General features: G+C 39.4%; 1 protein-coding gene across 3 annotated transcripts in view; it reads left to right on the top strand.

The window, feature by feature from the left end:
• The window catches only part of MYO18B (myosin XVIIIB), a 2,352,406-nt gene that overhangs the window by 839,557 nt on the left and 1,493,532 nt on the right, over positions 1-19,317 (top strand). For all 3 annotated transcript variants that reach the window (XM_044068483.1, XM_044068482.1, XM_044068484.1), the window contains one exon: positions 15,781-15,951. In XM_044068483.1, coding sequence (XP_043924418.1) covers positions 15,781-15,951 — 171 coding nt within the window. The remainder of the gene's footprint in view (positions 1-15,780; positions 15,952-19,317) is intronic.

The following is a 19,317-nucleotide window of genomic DNA, read 5'->3' as shown; positions in this document are numbered from 1 at the left end:
CTCTTCATATGTTATGTTCATATTGTTTGGGGGAGGCGGAATGTGTGATTGCTATGGTCCATGTTATACTCAGATATGACCACTTCAGATGCTGTCTACAGACATGCATGTATGTGTATATATATATATATATATATATATATATATATATATATATATATATATATATATATACATATATATATATATATATACATATATATGTAATACATATATATATATATATATATATATATATATATATATATATATATGTGTGCAACCAAGAAAAGCCAGGAGCACACCAATAAGTGCCAAACGACTGCCGTTAGTAATCCACAGTTTAATGACAAAAATTGTGTAAACACGAACACGGACAAATTCGATAAGCAGACTCGTAACAAACAAATAAACAAAAATGGCAAACAAGTAGAGTTAAGCGCTTTCAACCATTACTGGTCTTCATCAGAACTACTAATTACTTGTAAATCTGCTTCTTAAGTAACCTTAGTGGCGCCAAAACCACTCATTAATATTTAAAAACATACTAACACATATATACAAATGTATGTGCAAATGGAATCGTTTACACGTAATATTCATAATACATAAAATACTGTACTTTAAATAAATGCATCAATAAAATATGAGGTCTTAATAAAATACCATCATATTAATACATAAACATTTTGTATGAACAGTGTAACACGAACATCAACAAACCTATTAGTATATAAAAAAGTTAACTAATAGTGACCAAATATATATGTTTATGTGCAAATAAATCCAAATAATGATATTCTAGATAATGATATTTGATTAATTAAATAACTGGTATTTTAAATGACAATAATAATGATGATGATAATAATTAAAACAATAACAATAACTATAACTATAACAGCAACATAGACAGCGAAGATGAGTATGGACTGTTATATATTCATACTTCAACCAACGTATATAACATTTTTTTTATTTAAAAGTATGTTAAAAACTTATTAAAATTTCATGAAATTTCATAAAATTTTTTTTTAAATATAAAACTTATTAATAAACCTTTACTAAAAAGTTTATTATTTTGTATATGATTATACATTTTTTTATTTATATATATAAATATTATTATAAATTCATTTATAAATACATTTATAAATAAATAATATTAACAAGTAATAAATTATATATGTGTGTGTGTGTGTGTCTGTGTGTTGTGTGTGTCTGTGTATATAGATATATACATTATTGCATACGTTTATCTGTACCTCCATAGATGTGTAAATGTGTAGATGTTTTTAACCTATCTATATATCTACATATATATGTAGACCTGTATATATCGACATGTCTCTATGTATCTCTCTCTCTCTCTCTATATATATATATATATATATATATATATATATATGAGCGGGTTGTCCTATTTCAACACATTCCTCCCTTTTTTTGTTTTTGTTTATATTCTGCATGCACAACTGGGATAGGTACATCTCAGGTAGCTTAGTGTTAGGTTACTCTAAGGATGGAGTACATGGTTGCGGGTTCTAGTCCTGGAAGGTGTTATTATTGTACCTCTCAGAGTAGGCACTGGTAGGGAAAGTGTGAATAACGAACATTTACGCAGTTGTTCATAGGTTCATAGGGTCATAGGTAGGTACTAGGCTATTGGCCCTAGGGCCTATATAAGCCTAGCCAAAGGTACCCTGGCTTTCACCACCCAAGAAAATTATTTTCCTGTGCCACTGTCGAGCAGAACCACAGAAGTGATCCCCAGGGTGAATTTTCTATCTCCCATCCAATCATCAAGATTTTTCTTGAAGAGCGCTAATGAGGAGCTTTGTTTGGTATAGATAGGTAGTTTGTTCCAGAGTATGGGAAGTCTCTGGGACAGGAATCTATCCCTCCAGCATGTTCTGGTTATTATGGTGACAAGGTTTAGGTCCCTAGACTGTGTAGCTCATAGGGATTGGGATTTATTTAAGTGGAGCATGTCTAAGAGCTCTGGGTTTGACATAGCTTTGTGTGTTAGGCAGAGATCGCCTCTGAGTAGGTGATATGCAACGGAGGAAAGCTGCAGTTTTTTGAGATGGTCTGCATAGGGCATCTGTTTGAGGCTGGTAATCCTCTTTGTGAAGTATTTCTGTGGCCTTTCCAGTTGTTGTAGATGTCTTGTGAGGTACCTAGCAAAAGGGGCATTGTACTCTATAATGGGTCTAATGAGTGATGAGTAGAGGGGAACAATGACCTCTTTTTTCCTGGATGAGAAACCTTTTGTGATGAGGTATGCCACGTAGAAGGATTTCCTGACTACTGTGGCGATGTAAAAATGTGGATGGCCACAGCTCCTCACTCTGCTGATAATACAACTTTTAAGCAAATGCAGACAATACTTCAAGTTGTTCTTTAAGCTAAATCGAAAATTCAGTTGGAGCCCACAAGTAAACAGATGATGTTTGCAAAAAACGTATTTTAATCCACACAACGAAAAGACAAATTCAACCACAAGCGCTTTCGCCCGTTTGTAACGGGCTTTTTCAAGTGTAATCCTTTGCATACAACCCAATGCTTATATATCTTTTAGATAACACCTAATTGAATAATTACATTGAATTGTTTGAACAATTAAGCAATTACAAAATTAATTAGAATAAATTTTCTTAGTAGTTTTACCAAAAGTGCTGTTCAAATCAATGGGAACCAACCATAACGCAAGTACATTGCGCGTTGATTTAAAAACATATTAAAATCTTTTCCAGTAATTAATACAATGGCACCACTCCACCACATAAAATTTAAAATAACAAACACAAATGCTTAAAAAGCTTTAAACCGAATAAAAACAGCAACAATGCAAATGGATATAGAACAAACAGCGGTCAGTAAAACCCAGTTGTACCCTTCAACCTTATAATAATGCTAATGTTGCTGGATGCCCATAATCTATTTGTTGTCAGTTTAAATCAATTGGATACATTAAATATGAAATGCATATAAAAATGTGTAACCGGCGTGGTTATATGTGTTCTGTTAAATGCTTAGTTAGATGAAACGCAAATTTTGCGAATATATTAAAAAATGTTAATATTAAAAAATGCATACCATTATATAACCTGATGAATAAATAATTAAACCTCAAAAATTATACAAATATGTTGTAAATGTGTTGTAAATATCCAATAAAAGTACTTATACTTATTTTTAACATATTGAGATATTGGAATATTTATATAAATACACAAATATATATTAAATAAATAATTAAATTAATTAATTAAAAGCTTGCTATATAAGCAAGTTAATCAATTAATAAATAATCAATCACCTGAATTTTGAATAACCCACAAAGATACTCATGCCATACTGTAAACTGTTAAAAATTTAAATTATAATTTATTACTTTTGGCTTTGAGAATACAGGTTAAACTGGTTCCCTCATTCAAACCTGGACCCCTTGTTGCATTCAACTTTAATTGCCACATCGATTCTTTAATGCTTAAAGCAGTCTGCCAATCCCCTCCTCTCATATCAAGAAGCACCCTTTCAAGAACAAAGAAGTGAATGGACATGTTAACACAACTCAAAGAATGCTTAAAAAAAGCATTTGTCTCCTTTTTCGTTTTGATGTCATTTATGTGTTCGTATATCCTATGTTTCAACTCTCTTTCTGTTTTGCCCGCATAAAATGATGGGCAGTTTTGACAAATTCCTAGGTATACTACCCCAGATGAGTTACAAGAAAAGTGCTCATTAGATGCAATAGTAATGTTTCGAGAGGGAATGACAACCTGGCTGGTATTAGTGATAAATGAACATTGGTGGCATCTGCCACATGAATAAGTACCTTTCTTCTTGGCAGTAACATGCACTAGGGAATTGTGGTTAGAACCAGCTTTTTGCTCAAAAATACCCTTCAAATTCATGCCTATTTTCCTAACAAAAGAAATTTTGCTTGGAAAAATATTTGTAAATTCATCTTGCAAAGAGACAATGGGCCAAAGATTTCTCATCGTATTTTCAATAAAAACTGTCTTGTGAATATGTATATATAAAATTCTTACTTGGATTATATTCTGAAGTCCGCTGCGCCTTAGGAATAACTGTTTTAACTCCTAATAATGGAGGGAACTGCTGATCCCTTTTCTCTAAAATTTCGTTTAGAATAACCTGAAAAAATTCAGCAGGATACCCTCTGTTTAAAAATGAGCACCTCAGGAACTCCACTTCTTCTAGAAATAATTCATAAGTACTACACATCCTAGAGGCTCGCACCAATTGCCCCTTAATAATACCCTTTTTTATGTGCAAGGGATGCCCACTATCAAAATGCAAAAAAGAATTACAATGTGTGTCTTTTCTGAAAATTTGTGAAGCAAAACCAACATTGTTTAAATTCTTGGTCAGCTTGAAGGATTACACTTGAAAAAGCCCGTTACAAACGGGCGAAAGCGCTTGTGGTTGAATTTGTCTTTTCGTTGTGTGGATTAAAATACGTTTTTTGCAAACATCATCTGTTTACTTGTTGTGGGCTCCAACTGAATTTTCGATTTAGCTTGAAGAACAACTTAAAAGTTTTATTATCAGCAGAGTGAGGAGCTGTGGCCATCCGTATTTTTTCTTCGTGGTTTATTTCCTGCTGTTTACTGTGGCGATGTGATTATCAAAGGAGAGACTACTGTCCACCTGTGTCCCAAGGTCTCTTATCACACTTTCAGTGTTAAGTAGACTACTGCCTATGTGATAGCTCATGGGTACTGAGTTTTTACCAAAAGGGATGACAATGCACTTTTTGGCATTGAGCTTGAGGCCATGGCTTTAACACCAGGCATCTGTCTCAGCAAGACCCTTTTATAGGATGTCCACATCTTTTGGAGTTTTGATTATGGCTCCTAGTTTGCAGTCATCTGCAAACTTCATTAGCCAAAGACCTTCTGAGTTGGCCTGTACTTCAGAGAAGTAAATACCAAACAGGAGAGGACCCAGGACTGAACCCTGTGGTACTCCACTTGTCACTGGTCTGAAGTTGGATTTGTATTCTGCTACTTTTACAGTGTGGGTTCTGTCAGTGAGCCAGTTGGCAACCCATCTTCTGACATAGAGATTTATACCTAGTTTAGTGAGTTTATCTATAATTCCAGAGTGGGGGATGGTGTTGAAAGCCTTGGTGAGATCTAGATAGTCTGTGTGAACCATCTTACCCTCATCTACGGCTTTGGTGACTGCTTCAAAGAAGTCTATCAGGTTTAGGAGACATGATCTGCCTTTTACAAACCCGAACTGGGTGGGGTCCTGAGTTTGGAGATTACCAATGTCATTGTTTATAAGTTCCATGATGATATGTTCCATAGCCTTGCAGACCAGGCTCATTAGGCTAATGGGGCGGTAGTTTCCGGGGTCTGTGGTGGCTCCCCCTTTGTGGAGTGGGATAACTGTCACTGTGCGCCATTCAGTGGGCACATAGCCTGAGGTGAGGCTATGACTGAACATGGTACTTAGGTGGGGTGCCAATTCATTCTGTAGTTCATGTAGAACACAGCCTGGGATGTCGTCAGGTCCCATGGATGCTGTGTTCTTGGCTTTGGATAGTGTGTTTTTTACCTTTGCAGCCATGATTACAGGAACATAGCATTCTTCTGGTATACAGATGGGCCCTTTAGGGGATGACAGGGGGGTAAAGTTAGCACTGACCCTATCTGCCAGGATGTTGGCAATATCAGTTGGTTCTGTATATTTAGTGGCATTGTGCTGTGACTCAGAGCAGATCTGAGTGTTGCCATTGAGATTCTTAACATAGCTATAGAATGCATTGTAGTTGTCTTTAGAGTCAGTGGCGATTTTGTTTTAATAACTAGCATTGGAGGATTTTATGAGGGAACTCAGCTTCTTACTGAGGCTGACCTTACTCTTTTTTGCAACAGTTTCTTTTTTCTGTTGTAGAGATTGTTTATGGCAGGGGACCACCAGATTGGCTTCCTTTTTTTGAAGGATAGCATCTTGGTTCTATTAGGAATTGCACGATCCATGCACTCGTGTAAGTGCTTATAAAGTGCATTTGTGTATTTTTCAGCAGTCATACCTCTATTGTCCATCAGCATGGGCGTCGTGAAGTTTGCCACTTCTGTCTTAAGAAGCGTGAATTTGGCTTTGGAGAAATTTTTTACTGTGGTTTCCTTAATGCGGGGTAGGGGATGGATGTGGATGTCTAGGGTGATTAGCTTATGGTCGGATCTGACCAACAAGGAATTGACTTCTGGTGTGGAGCGCCAGTTGCCCATGTTGGTAATAACCAGGTCTAGGATATTGCTGCCCCTGGTGGGGGTGGGGATAAGTTGATCCATGGCATTGGAATTTATGAATTCCAGAAAACGTTGAGCACAAGAGTTGGTACATAAGTAGTTTTCCCAGTTAATGGTAGGGTAGTTGAAATCACCCATCATTAGGGTGAGGAGGTTTGCCTGTGGCCTATGCGATGTTAAGCAAAGGTCAAACGTGTGAAGCACTTCTCCGTTTACCATGTTTCAGCGCCGCTTACCATCGCGCAAACATGTGGAAACCCGCTTACAACTGCTTAAGAGTGCTTTAATCCACCTTCATCCAAAAGCCCTTATTCTGGCCCTCAAAATAACCTAACAGCCCTTGAACCCGGGAATATGAACACCACAGTCACTGACTTTACCACTAAGGCATCTGAGAAATGTACGAATCTTATGGTGTTTAGAATATACATTGTACTACAGACATTCCTCATTACTGAAAACATATGTGACAGTCAGTTGGTGTACATATGTCTGATACATGTTAATGTTCATATGTTTGTGAAAGTAGGTGTTGCAATGTGACATGACAGGGTGTATTATGAATGTGTCCTTTTTATATTATCCCCATACTCCATGTATGTCCCTCCAGTACACTTATTGGAGAAATGACCCAGGCCCTTCTTGATGCATCATTCCTCCTCCACTTCAATCTTCACATACACAGCAACCACCCCTTCTATGGTGAATTAGGTAAATATTAATTGTTATAATACTAGAGCTGCATGTGTTTTTTGTACACTCCAATTCCTTTGGAGTGCTTCTGTGTCACGTAGTGTGTTCATAGATGTTTATATATATGGCTATTGATGCAAATGTATAATATATATATATATATATATATATATATATATATATATATATATATAAGCAGACATCACTGACATATATATATATATATATATATATATATATATATATATATATATATATATATATATATGGTTTACTATCATAAATTTGAAAGTAAAAATAAATAATGTCTTTATTTTCAAATTTATTCATGAAAATGAACATTTTGAATAATAGTAAACTTCGAAAACAAGGGTGTATTGTCAAAATGTCGCTATACATTTACGATACACAACATGCCCACCCTTCCCATAATCACCTACCTACCTAACCGAACACACAGTTATGCGGGGCTGCGCCCCCACTAATGGGCTGTGCCCCCACACCCCTCCTAACTTAATATTCCAACTCCGAGATCGCACTAGTGAGGAAAGGGAAGCATTTCCTAACCGCACTGTACCGATCCTCCCATGACCAAAAGTTAGAATTGCGAATGCACAGTTCATTCGCAATGCAAATCTTCGCTCATGTCACCTGCCATAATATGAAGTATTCGAACATCTGATGTTCGAATACTTCATAGCCATGCAAATGTACGTCGACATAATGATAGCAAACCATATATATATATATATATATATATATATATATATATATATATATATATATATATATTACGTATTAGTTTGTAACAGTAATACATCTGTAGACTGGAATGTGTTGGTTCACAAACTACAGTACATTACAATGTACTGTACATATGTACACAAAGTCATTGTCTCATTTGTGATCATTACAGTGAAATGCATATGGTATAAGATGTAGTCTCAAGACCATGAAACGTGTACACCTTGGATGGCTTAGTGGTACGTCCCATGACTATAGTATGCATGGTCCATGGTCTGACACCTGTGATGCTTTACGAGTGTTTTTTACTGCAGAATAAGGCTCATTTAAGCAGTTGTAAACATGTTTAAAAGTGTTTGTGTGACATTATAGCAGCAGTTAAACACAGTAAAACAAACTTTGTAACATATAACCTGTGCGCGAAACACGGCCACATCCGCTAACTACTCCGGATATATAAATGTCAGTGACGTAACATCTCACAATGTGCTGACATAACATTACATTCTCTGTTGACCGTACTCTCCTTCACACATGAGTTTATATGGGTGATTCTAATGTTTATTATACAGACGATTACTAACTATATATGCAAGCTGTGGTTAAGGTATACATTTGCACATGATAAACATCCCTGACATTATCGGGATTGTAACCTCGAATGCACAGATACTATGTGGACACTGTTGACATTAGCGTTGCTCTATTTCCTATTTAGATGATTTCTATTTTTTAGCTTGGCTAAGCAAAGGGCAGGAGCCCCCAAACTCACTGAGCTTCACGTACTCTTACTGTGAGACAATACATTACATTCCTAACTATATTAGGCATAGCCCCTCACTGACACACTTGAAGGGAAACCTTGTTGTGTGAATGGGTAACAGACTATACACCCCTGGGATCATGTGTCCCAGAAACATACAGCCATGGGGTGGGGGAGCCTGTCCAGTTTGACAGCTGCAAGACCTGTTGAAGGAATTGAATGGTGTTGAATTGCCACATTAACATGCCCTCTTTAGATCACTAAGTGCCCCTATCACCCTCCACAACCCCAGTCTTCAACAGCTTCCAGCAACTCTGCCTGGAATTGCTTCATTGGCTATGCTTGACAGAGGCTCACTTACTTCATCAATGGTGCGGGGAAGCCCAACACACTGTTGCCATGCTTCTAATTGCCCTTGGGCAGATAGGTAGTAGGCTATCTGTGAACCTCTAATGTGCAGGCCATCACAGCCATAATATGTGAATAAACAGACCTTCAGATTACAATATACAATGAGAACTCACCATGTAGTCAGGAAACAGTTGAGTACAGCAAGAACATATGGAACACTGATACTTAGTCACTCCAAAAGCCTATCTTGGAAGCTAGAAGACGTGTATAAGTTTAAGGCCTTCTATTGCTTACCAGTAAGTTACCTACAGGGAGATGAAAAAACAGCACAGATGGGGAACATGCATGCAATGATACCATACCAGCCTATGTGTCAGCCTTACGCTTTGGAATACTGGCCAAGGCTATTGATGCCCCCATGGTGCCTTATTTAGGAGAGTCCTGAAGGTGAATACCAGCTCCATAAATAGCACAATAGCAGATTCAATGAGGATTATGCTACTCAACACCAGGGGTTGTGATCACAACATGCATGCACTCACAGCACTCTTCAGGATGGACAACATCAACATCTGTGCATTAACTGAAATCTGTCTTAAGGTTCCTGAGAGCACACCAGCACTACCAGACTACAACCCATACCACACATTTCAGCCACAGGACATGGACTGACAGGCTGTATCCATATTCATCAGGGATACTTACATCTCCAGGTTAGTGGAGCAGCATGATACCTCTGTGATCATCCATGTGCAGCTAACGTCAGCCACAACTGCAATGTGGAATTTGGCCTGCTATGGATCACCCTCCATGACCCAGGACCTCCACTCCACCTACCTGGAGACAGTGGAGAACATGACAGTCCTAATGCACACCCTGGCATTGGTTGATGTCAACTACCATACCATTAACTGGGAAACGTACTCCGGTACTCACTTCCAGGACCAGCGCTTCCTGGAATGTATCACCTCATATGCCCTGTATCAGGTGGTAACCTCTCTAACACGGGGTGGAAACTACTAGATGTGGTCATCACCAACATGGGCAACAGGTGCACCACAGCAGAGGTTAACTGGTCACTGGTTAGACCTGACCATGAACTATTCACTCTTTCCACACCCTAGCATCTCCCCCACCCATGGATACCACAGTGTATACCTTTCCTACAGCTAAATTTACACTACTAGTGACAGGTGGGGGTTTCACAGCCCCCATGCTAAGGGGAAACACTGCTCAAGATACAGACAGATTTACAAATGCAGTTTATAAGCACCTACATGGATGTATGGATCGTGCCATCACTGGTAAATCAAGACTCACTCCTCCTAGACAAGGATACCAGTCTGGTGGACCTCTGCAATAAACAGGCTATACTACAGAAGTAGGACAGTGTTCCACACACACAGCAAATCCCACAAAGGGCAGACATCCATGACCACTATTAGTATGATACGTAGGTCCCTCATGACATCATCAAAGGCTAACATCAGCAGGAGAATATGCAAGGATTCAAAAGATAACCACAACGCCTTCTTTGGCTATGTCAAGGATCTATGTGGTGATACACAGATTTGCACTGTGAGGGTGAAATATAGCACAAAATATGCTGACCCTACTGATATCGCCAACATCCTTGCAGATACATTTGGTGCATACTTCACCCTCTAAAAAGCCCACAACACTACCCTAAAGGTACAGTATCCCAACCATCAGAGACACACAGGTGGAAATGGTCCTTTCTAACAGCAGAACACAGCATCAATGGAGGCAGATGTTGACCCAGACTGCATCTTGCAAACTGTACAAGACAACCTGCCCCCCACTTAATTATGCATTCCTACCTCAGCCTCTCCACAGGCTACATGCCCATACAATGGTGCGTGGTAATGGTTATTCTACTCCACCAAGGTGAAATCACAACTGACCATGGTAACTACCACCCCATAAGCCTGACTAGCTTGGTCTGCAATGGTATAGTTTGCATCCTCATGGCACTCATTAACAATGACATTGGTAACCTTCAAACTCGTGACCCAACCCAGGTCAGCTTGGTTGAGTGCAGTTCATGCCTACTGAACCTGTTTGACGTCTTACATACAGTCACCAAGACTTTAGATGATGAGGGAGGTGGTTCACACATACTACCTGGACCTCACCAAGGCTTTTGACACCATGACCCACTCAGGTATTATTGATAAACACTCCAGCCTGTACATTCACCCATACATCACAGGTTAGGTTGCCAACCGGCTTACACACAGAACCCACATGGTAAAACTAGCGGTCTCCAGGTCCAACTCTTGAACAGTCATGACTTGTGTCCCACAGTTCTCAGTCCTGGGAGCCCTACTGTTTGGCATATACATCTCATTTGTACAGGCAAACACAGGTGGACTATGGCAGACCATGTTTGGCAATGACTGCAAACCGGGAGCCATGATTGACAGTCCAGCTGACACGGACATCCCTCAAGGGGCCTCACAGAGAACATCACAGGGTGCCAATGACACAGCCTCCAGCCAAGTGCCACTAACTGCATGGTCATTCCATTGTGGAATTGGCACCCACATATTAACACATGAGTGGCAGCCACTTTAATACAGACGAGGTAATGGGGTATCTGGGGACTAAGGTATATAGTGATTTCCCCTTTGACAATCATATCTCCACAGTAGTTAGGACATCCTTCTATGTAGGCCATCTGATTACTACGGGATTCCCATCTAGACACTCTGGGGTTATACTGCCCCTTTACTCATCCCTTTTCATTCCCATCATAGGGTATAATAACCCATGTGGGATGTATCTCAGAGGACACATCCAACAGCTGGGGGGTCCACGAATGTACCTCACCAAGGGGAATACTGGCTTCCAACATATGGCCTATGCAGCCAGACTGAATAAACTCCTGATTTACTCAGTGGCATCTCGTTTACCCAGAGATGATCTCCACTGGCCAACACAGCCATGTCAAACTCAGGCTTGATGTATATGCTCCACCTATGGGAATCCATGTCACAATGAGCCACACACTGTAGTGAGATGACCTTCCCACAACAATAACCGGAGGATGATGGAGGGACAGCTTCCTGTCACAGACACTCCCCATACTTTGGAACAACATCCCTAACTACATTATACAGAGCCCCTCACTAACACTCTGCAAGAGAAAACTTGAAGGGTGGATGGGGAACAGTAGATGCACCCCAGGGATCCCGCCATTGGCTCTGCTCCACAGATGGACAGTTAATGAATCAATGGGGTGGCAAAAGCTGACACATTTTGGCTGGCCTTATGAATGGCCTCTGGCAGTTGGCCAAGTACCTACCTATAAATCTATACATACAGTATCTGCATATGCTGATAGCTTAATTTACCATTCAGGTGTTGATTTACCTTGTGCCAAAGGCTGTTGTGTGTGCAATAGTTGAGGGCTGCCTATGTTGGATGCACACAGTAGACTGCCTATACATGACAATTTACAGGTAATCTTGTGCGTGTGCCATCCATTTTTACTGTGTGTGCAGGTGGAAAAAGGTGTCAGTCCCTAGGTGCCTACACTGTCAGTGTGTGTGCTATATGTTCCCTCTTTGCCAAGGCATGGGCATACTGGGCAAGCCTCTGTCTGCCTACTGGGGCTGGCTCAGTGTGTTTGTGGTCTGAGTACCTCTGTGCCTGTGGGGCCCTTGGCAATGGTGGTGGGCTGTGAGGGCCTTCACCATTCTGTCCCTGCTGCAGCTGTTTCCACAGGACCATATTGTGTAGCATGGCACACACTATGAAGATGTGGGCACATGTGCCTGGAGAGTACTGCAAGGTTCCATCAGATATGTCCAAGAAATGGAACCGTGATTTCAGCATCCCAAACACATGCTTTATGATGATTCTGGTTTGTGTGTGTGCCTCATTATGACATTCCTGCATGGGTGTGTGTGCATTTCTGATGGGCATCATCATCCATGGTTCCAGTGCATAGCCAGCGTCCCCCACCAGGTGGCCATTTGAGATGAACCCCCCCCCCCGGCAAATAACCGATACAGCTGTGAGGCATGCCAGATGTGGGAGTCATGATAGCTTCCAGGGCTGCCAGTACACACATCCATGATAATGCCCTGGGCATTACACATGACCAGGCAGTTGATGGAGGGGTATCCCTTGCTCACCAGGTGGTGACTTGATGTGTATGTGCGTGCAGTCTATTGCACCCAGTACCTCCGGGTATTGTGCCACATGGTGGAAGAGATGCATATTGCTGGCCAACACCTCCTGCTTTCGGGGGATGTATATGTGCTCATTGGCATGTGGTAACATGGCATCCAGGAACTGGTGTAGTACCGTGGATGCTGATGCCTGTGAGATACCCATGATATCCACAGTTGGTCTTTGAAGGTACATGTAGCTAGTATTCTCAGGCTTACACACACCTTTGTATCCACTGGGATGGGTACCCTCTGTTTGTTCTGGCTCTGAGGTGTGGCTGGCACAGCTCCACAAGTTACTGTAGGGTGTCCTTGTCCACCCTGTAATGCTCTACTATCTCCAGATCATGTAGCCCCAGGTAGGTTACCCTGGGTCTGAACACTGTCCTCCTCCTCTGGTGCCTGCGGTGGTTGTATGCATCATCCTCCACACCACCTTCAGTCTTCAACACATGCTGGTGGATCAAAGCTATGGCATCCCCTAACATGTACATAATAAAAGTTCCCCATCTGTATACACCACTGGTGCAAAGTGTATGGGAATACACAAATGTGTGTGAGGTGCTTTCACACTTTATAGTATTGTGCTATGGATGCTGCTGATGTAAGTGGGTGTGTATAAGCTATTTCAGCTGCTATGTGTCGTAATTATGGGTTTTGCAATGAGTACTGCATGTGTGGGGCCTTTACTGTTGAGCTCTACTTGCCTGCCTTGATTAATCTGTTGCCCTTTAAATCTCTTTTAGACCTGGATCCCCTCCCATTATCAGGCATGTATCCACCTGCCATCTTTCTTGTTTTGTACTTTCCCTACCCAGTCATGGTGAAATGTGCCTTGTAGCTGATATAATACATATCGCCTTTGTTCTGCTTTGACACTTTGCTGTTTTCTTTGCAGTACAGCCCCTCCCCTTCCCCTTTCTGCAGGTAGCTGCTTGCAGCCTTGTTAGCTGTTGTCAATGGCCCACTGTAGGCTCCTAGGTATTAATTAGTCATTTGTACTCCAATTTTATTGCTGCAGCATTTCCTTATTTCTTTCCTATATCCTTCCTGTTTCAGCTGCAGTGCACGCCGCGCATACCCTTTTACCGGGTTTACGCACGTTTTCATCTCCGTTCACATGCGTACTTGGTTACCTTGTGTACTCTTAGCTAAGCACAGCTATGAGCAATTCAACACACTCCTGTCCTGCAGTTTTGCCTAGCAAGGGGCAGACTGGTTTAGCAATGCTCCAATGTGCTTACAGCAATGGCAACACACCCCTCTCTTGATGTCATCTTTATCTCAAGGGCTCAACTCGGTGTTATAATGCTACACTGTGAGGTGCATCCCTACACCAGCGGGGAATCTGCGATTCACTATTACTCCTCTTATTTGCATGGCATTGCCTACTAATTCCTAGCTACTGTGCATAACACTGTCACTGCTCCTTAGCAACCCTTGCGCCATGAGTATGGTGTAGCATGCCTCCCATTGACTATTATGGGGAAATTGTGATATGTGTTTCATTGCAGTTTTATTCTATATTTTTATATATTCCTTGCGATCCCCTTTGCGCACCGCTGCCCTGCGCTTCCATGTCGCAATAGTGTGACTATATATATTAAATGTTAATTTTATATTTTGTACATTTTATTTATGCCAATGACTATATATTTAGCCATTGGCATATATTAACAATATAATACATGTGTTTGGTCGGCTGTCATGGCTCCAAGTTTATGTTTGCAAAAATGTAAACCATTTTTTACAGTTTACATTTCTGCATGCTTACACTGTGCCTGCACCACTTCCTCAATTGCTACATACCTTCATTTGCATGCTACACTGCTGCAAATCAGGTAATTAGCATGCAAGGCTCAGGAGTTGTGCAGGTGTAGCTTACGCAAGTAGTGCATGTGGGAACGGCTTGTACCTGAATTGCTCAGCAGCCATCTTTGGTGTTAGAACTCCGACTCTACTCCTGCACCTGGCGCAAGCTTCATGAATCCCGGGGTAAGTTTCCCCCTCTTAATGCAGCTGCACTAATTTATGCTGCAGGCTTTTTCTTGCTCAACTTGTACTATGTAAGCCATGTAGCATATCTGAGCAGTTTCTATCTGTGTTGTCACATGGGTTGCTTGATATTAATTACTGGGCAGATGAAAAGCATTTGTCTATGGCTCCTAATCAATAGCATCATATGTAGAACACATGCAAAGCTGACATATTTGTTTACCAAAAGCAAGGTGGAGGGTTTGAGTCTCACAAGGGACAATTGTCTAGGCTTACAAGGGCAGTTAGCCTAGTACTAACCTAATAAAAAGTAAGTCTGAGCAGAATAGTATTAAAATTCACACATTCATTACACTAAGTTCTTTTATGTTCTGAAGAGAAAGCAGCTTGACTAACTCAAATCAAACTGCACACTCTCTCTGTGCTAGCACAAACATGGAGACATTTGATTTTCCTTAGAATAAATTCTGAAAATATACTGTTTAATGAAACACAAAAGAATCTTCAAATGAGACTGGCATCTCAACTTTTACACATAATAAAATTGTGCCGGAATAATGACAGAAGTGTTTCCTGTAATGCAATGGCTAATATTTGCTATTTCTGAAAAAAAATGTTAAATGTAGAAATTGTATCTTCTTCAATCCATTGTGTCCAAGTAACAGATTAAAAAAAAAAGTATCATGAGCAATTCAAAGTAACAGTTTCAAATAGCTGATGTAGAATATGCTCTTTTTTTACTTACCTTTTTTTAATTTTGTAGTTGGAAGGAAGCAATTCATGAAGTTTGAATGGGCACAGAATGCAGCAGCAGCTCTCGGATGTGAATTTGAAGAACTATCAACAGCTGTTTTCAAACATCATCTGAAACAAATAATCGAACAAGTGACAGCAGGAGTCAACCGTCTTCATCAGGAAGGCGAAGCCAGTACTGGTATGGTTATATTTCTCTCCTGATTTGTCCTTCCTTGTTTACTCAATCCTAATATGTATACACCATTGATTATAAATTATTTTATATCTCTAAACATTATTTGATATGCATAACAGTATGACCTGGACTCTGTTGTGGTTATTTGCATCACTGAATAAGCAAATGTTTAACAAATCATATTAACACTTTCTAACACCACCAGTGGATGCCTGACCCAAGGAATAATATATTAGAGGTGGTTCTCTGTGATTCTTTAGTTTTTCTCTTCCTTATGACTTTTGCTAACATTCCTTAATTAATTAATTCCCTTCATTCTATTATGTTTCCCTTAGAGAAAATGGTTACTGTCTGGCCTGATTAACCATTATTGCAATTTATATCCAGTTCTCATTTTATTTCCATTTTTTGCTGCGTCATACAATGCTCTGTATATGTTGCACTTACCATTTTGTTAATACTGCTTTGTGGAAAGAAAACATGTTTCTCTGGCTTCTGTAAAACTGCTGCCGTACATTTTTCATTGTGTTAAAGTAAACCAGAACTGCTGGCTTCAGCATTTCATGAAAATGTAAATTTGTTAGAAAAGTTGTCAAATGTAAACCAATATAATTGACTCCAACTCTCAAAGAGCAAATGCTGCTTACAGAATGAAATTGTACTGCAGGTAAACTCCTGATTATCTATTCTGGATGGAAGGAAGTGTAAATGGTTGTGCAAAAATCTCCTGCAGAACAAATGCTACTTATAGAGTCAAATGGAATGCAGGTAAAATCCTGATTACATATATTGTGGGTGGAAGGCAAAGGAAACATTTGTGTAAAACTTCCAGCGAACAAATGCTACTGATAGAATCAAACTGTAATGCAGGTAGAATCCTGATCATCTATTATTGATGGAAGTCAAAGGTAAAGGTTGTGTTGGTGTTTATTGGCAAAGACAAAAATTGTGTGAACGTCAGGGAGGAACAGACACACACAAGCATAATTAGTTTCTTAGTTATACGGTATGGTTTACAAAGTTCCATGTAACTGTCCCTGCTGTCATATGGCATAATGAATAGGTTCTCTTTTTTTTAGACTTTGCTAGCATCTGAGTTTGTTGAATTGTGGTGTGGAATTTGTGTGTATGCCAATCAATTTTTCAAATGTTTATGGTCCTTCCTTTATCAGTGATGCAGACATTATCAGTGTTAGGTATGGAATAAAATATGGCATATCTCCTGACTCCTCCATAGTAAAGCTCACATTTATTCTGTTATCACATTATTTTTTAAAACACTAATGCTGATGTCAAAAGCATATCAGGAAACCATAACATGAAATTAGAAAAAATAGAACTCTACAATGTATGGCACCTCATTAAGTTTGATGAACTAATTATTATAATCAGTGATTCTCAATAGAACATACGAAGCATCAAAAGATTAATGAGGAACCAAAGCACATTAGTGAAAAAGAGCAGGGCACCTTCTTTCAAGTGCTTGTCATTAATTAAACTAGTCACATTTCCAATGGCATGTCACATTCACACCACCAATGAAAGTATCACATCCTAGTGAGGCAGATCACAACCACCTGACAGGCCACACTATTAAAACAAGTGTCACAAATTGCTATCTGTCTCGTCTGTTGCAGTCAAAATCCCCAAGAGTGCAAGAGTCACTGCAAGACAGCTCAGAATTTCCAATTAAGCACTTCCCAGAGGAGAGCTTGGCAGTGCAGAAGTACATTTTCTTTCCCCTTTTATTAATTTCTGGACACACTGTAAGCGTAGTATGTTTCACTGATTACAACTACTGAGTGGTGGTATGACCACATCTAACTGCCTGTACTATTCTCTGCAGCGCTGATCTGATGTACAGAATTTAAATATATATTTAAAAAAAATGGCCATAATACTTGCAGAAGACAGATTACAAGGATGATACCATCAGCCTGTACAAAAGGCAAGAAGGAAAAAAGCCATGTGCATGTATTTCTGCAGGGCAACAACACTAGATTGGCAGGATCCAAAAGACCCAAGTTCTTAAGCAGGAATGTGGTGGATTAAGGAACACGTGTTACAGGACTGAATAGAATAATAGTCCATCTACGTAAGCTTTGTTACATTTTGAGGGTAATAAGAGGTGTGACAATTGAAGCCATTTGTGATTACGTACTTATTCAGTCTCTCCCTTCAGACAACCAGGGGCAATAAAGAGGTAAATGCCACGGTATAACATAGAGCAATAGATAGTCACATGGCAATACATGTTAGGCAGGCATTTTAACGTGCCTGTTTTATATAAAAATTGTATACTACAGAACAGTGTTATATTTTACATTTTATAAGGAGAATTTGTAAAGCATTTTCTTTCATTAGTTTCACCTTGAAATGACCTGCTCCCTACCACCCAAAACCCTAACTGTACAACTGCTTAATAACACAACTCTCCATAAACAACCTTTGCACATGATTCAAATAGTCTTTTACCCATCATCATGGAGGCTTTGTCTACATATCTTTTATTTAAATCTACTGACTCCTTAGTCCTACAACAGGAGAAGTAGGAATACCCTGAAAATGTTAATATACTGCCCTGACAAATTGTGATTTCACATTTTCACAACTAAAATGCTAAAGATTTGGTGAATAATAACACTGGGGAAACAGAATAAGGGAAATAATACACAGAGAAATGAACATCAACCACTCTTAGAGAAGCCCTTTCCCAGTAATGGTGATTTATGTTTACAACAAAGAACTTTAATACATTTGGGTGAAACTATGACAATGCCTCCTGGAGAATTAAGAAAGAAATGTACAAACTGCAGCAAGCATAAAACAGGTCAATGTGCAATTTTAAATTCTTGTAAATAGAATAACTTTTAAAGCTTATTTGTGTATATTAAGTTTGAAATCCTGGAAAAATGTCAAGAAGAACTGAAAATACTCTAATTTACACAACTACAATGTATTGCAGACAGCAGTTATAAAAGGAAACCTATATGCTGGTGTTAGCAACTGAAAAATAAGGATGTTTGACATGAATTATGCCATGTGAAAGATGTTCAGAGGAAAAGCAGTGTTGAAGATCTTTAAAGCAATCTTAGCATGCATTATAGGTAAACTAGCCATAAAATATGTTCTAATGTTCAATTTCCAAGCAGTTCTGCCTTTTGGCCTTAATATTAGAGATCATCCTTCATGTTTCTGTATACCACCATAATGAAAAGAGCCATGGTAATATCTTCCTTACCACAATACAAAAGTATATGCAACTTCCACAGTTTGAAGAACAGTACCAGTTTACACCATACTGGTGCAATCAGATAAGTTTTCCAAAATTTGTCCTTTTTCTTTAACATTAATTTTGCAATAACTGCT

This window comes from Protopterus annectens, chromosome 4.part0, assembly GCF_019279795.1.
Source record: "Protopterus annectens isolate FY-2018-M chromosome 4.part0, PAN1.0, whole genome shotgun sequence".
Lineage (NCBI taxonomy): Eukaryota > Metazoa > Chordata > Ceratodontiformes > Protopteridae > Protopterus > Protopterus annectens.
Note: the sequence above shows the minus strand (reverse complement) of the source record. Positions and strands in the feature narration are given on the sequence as shown.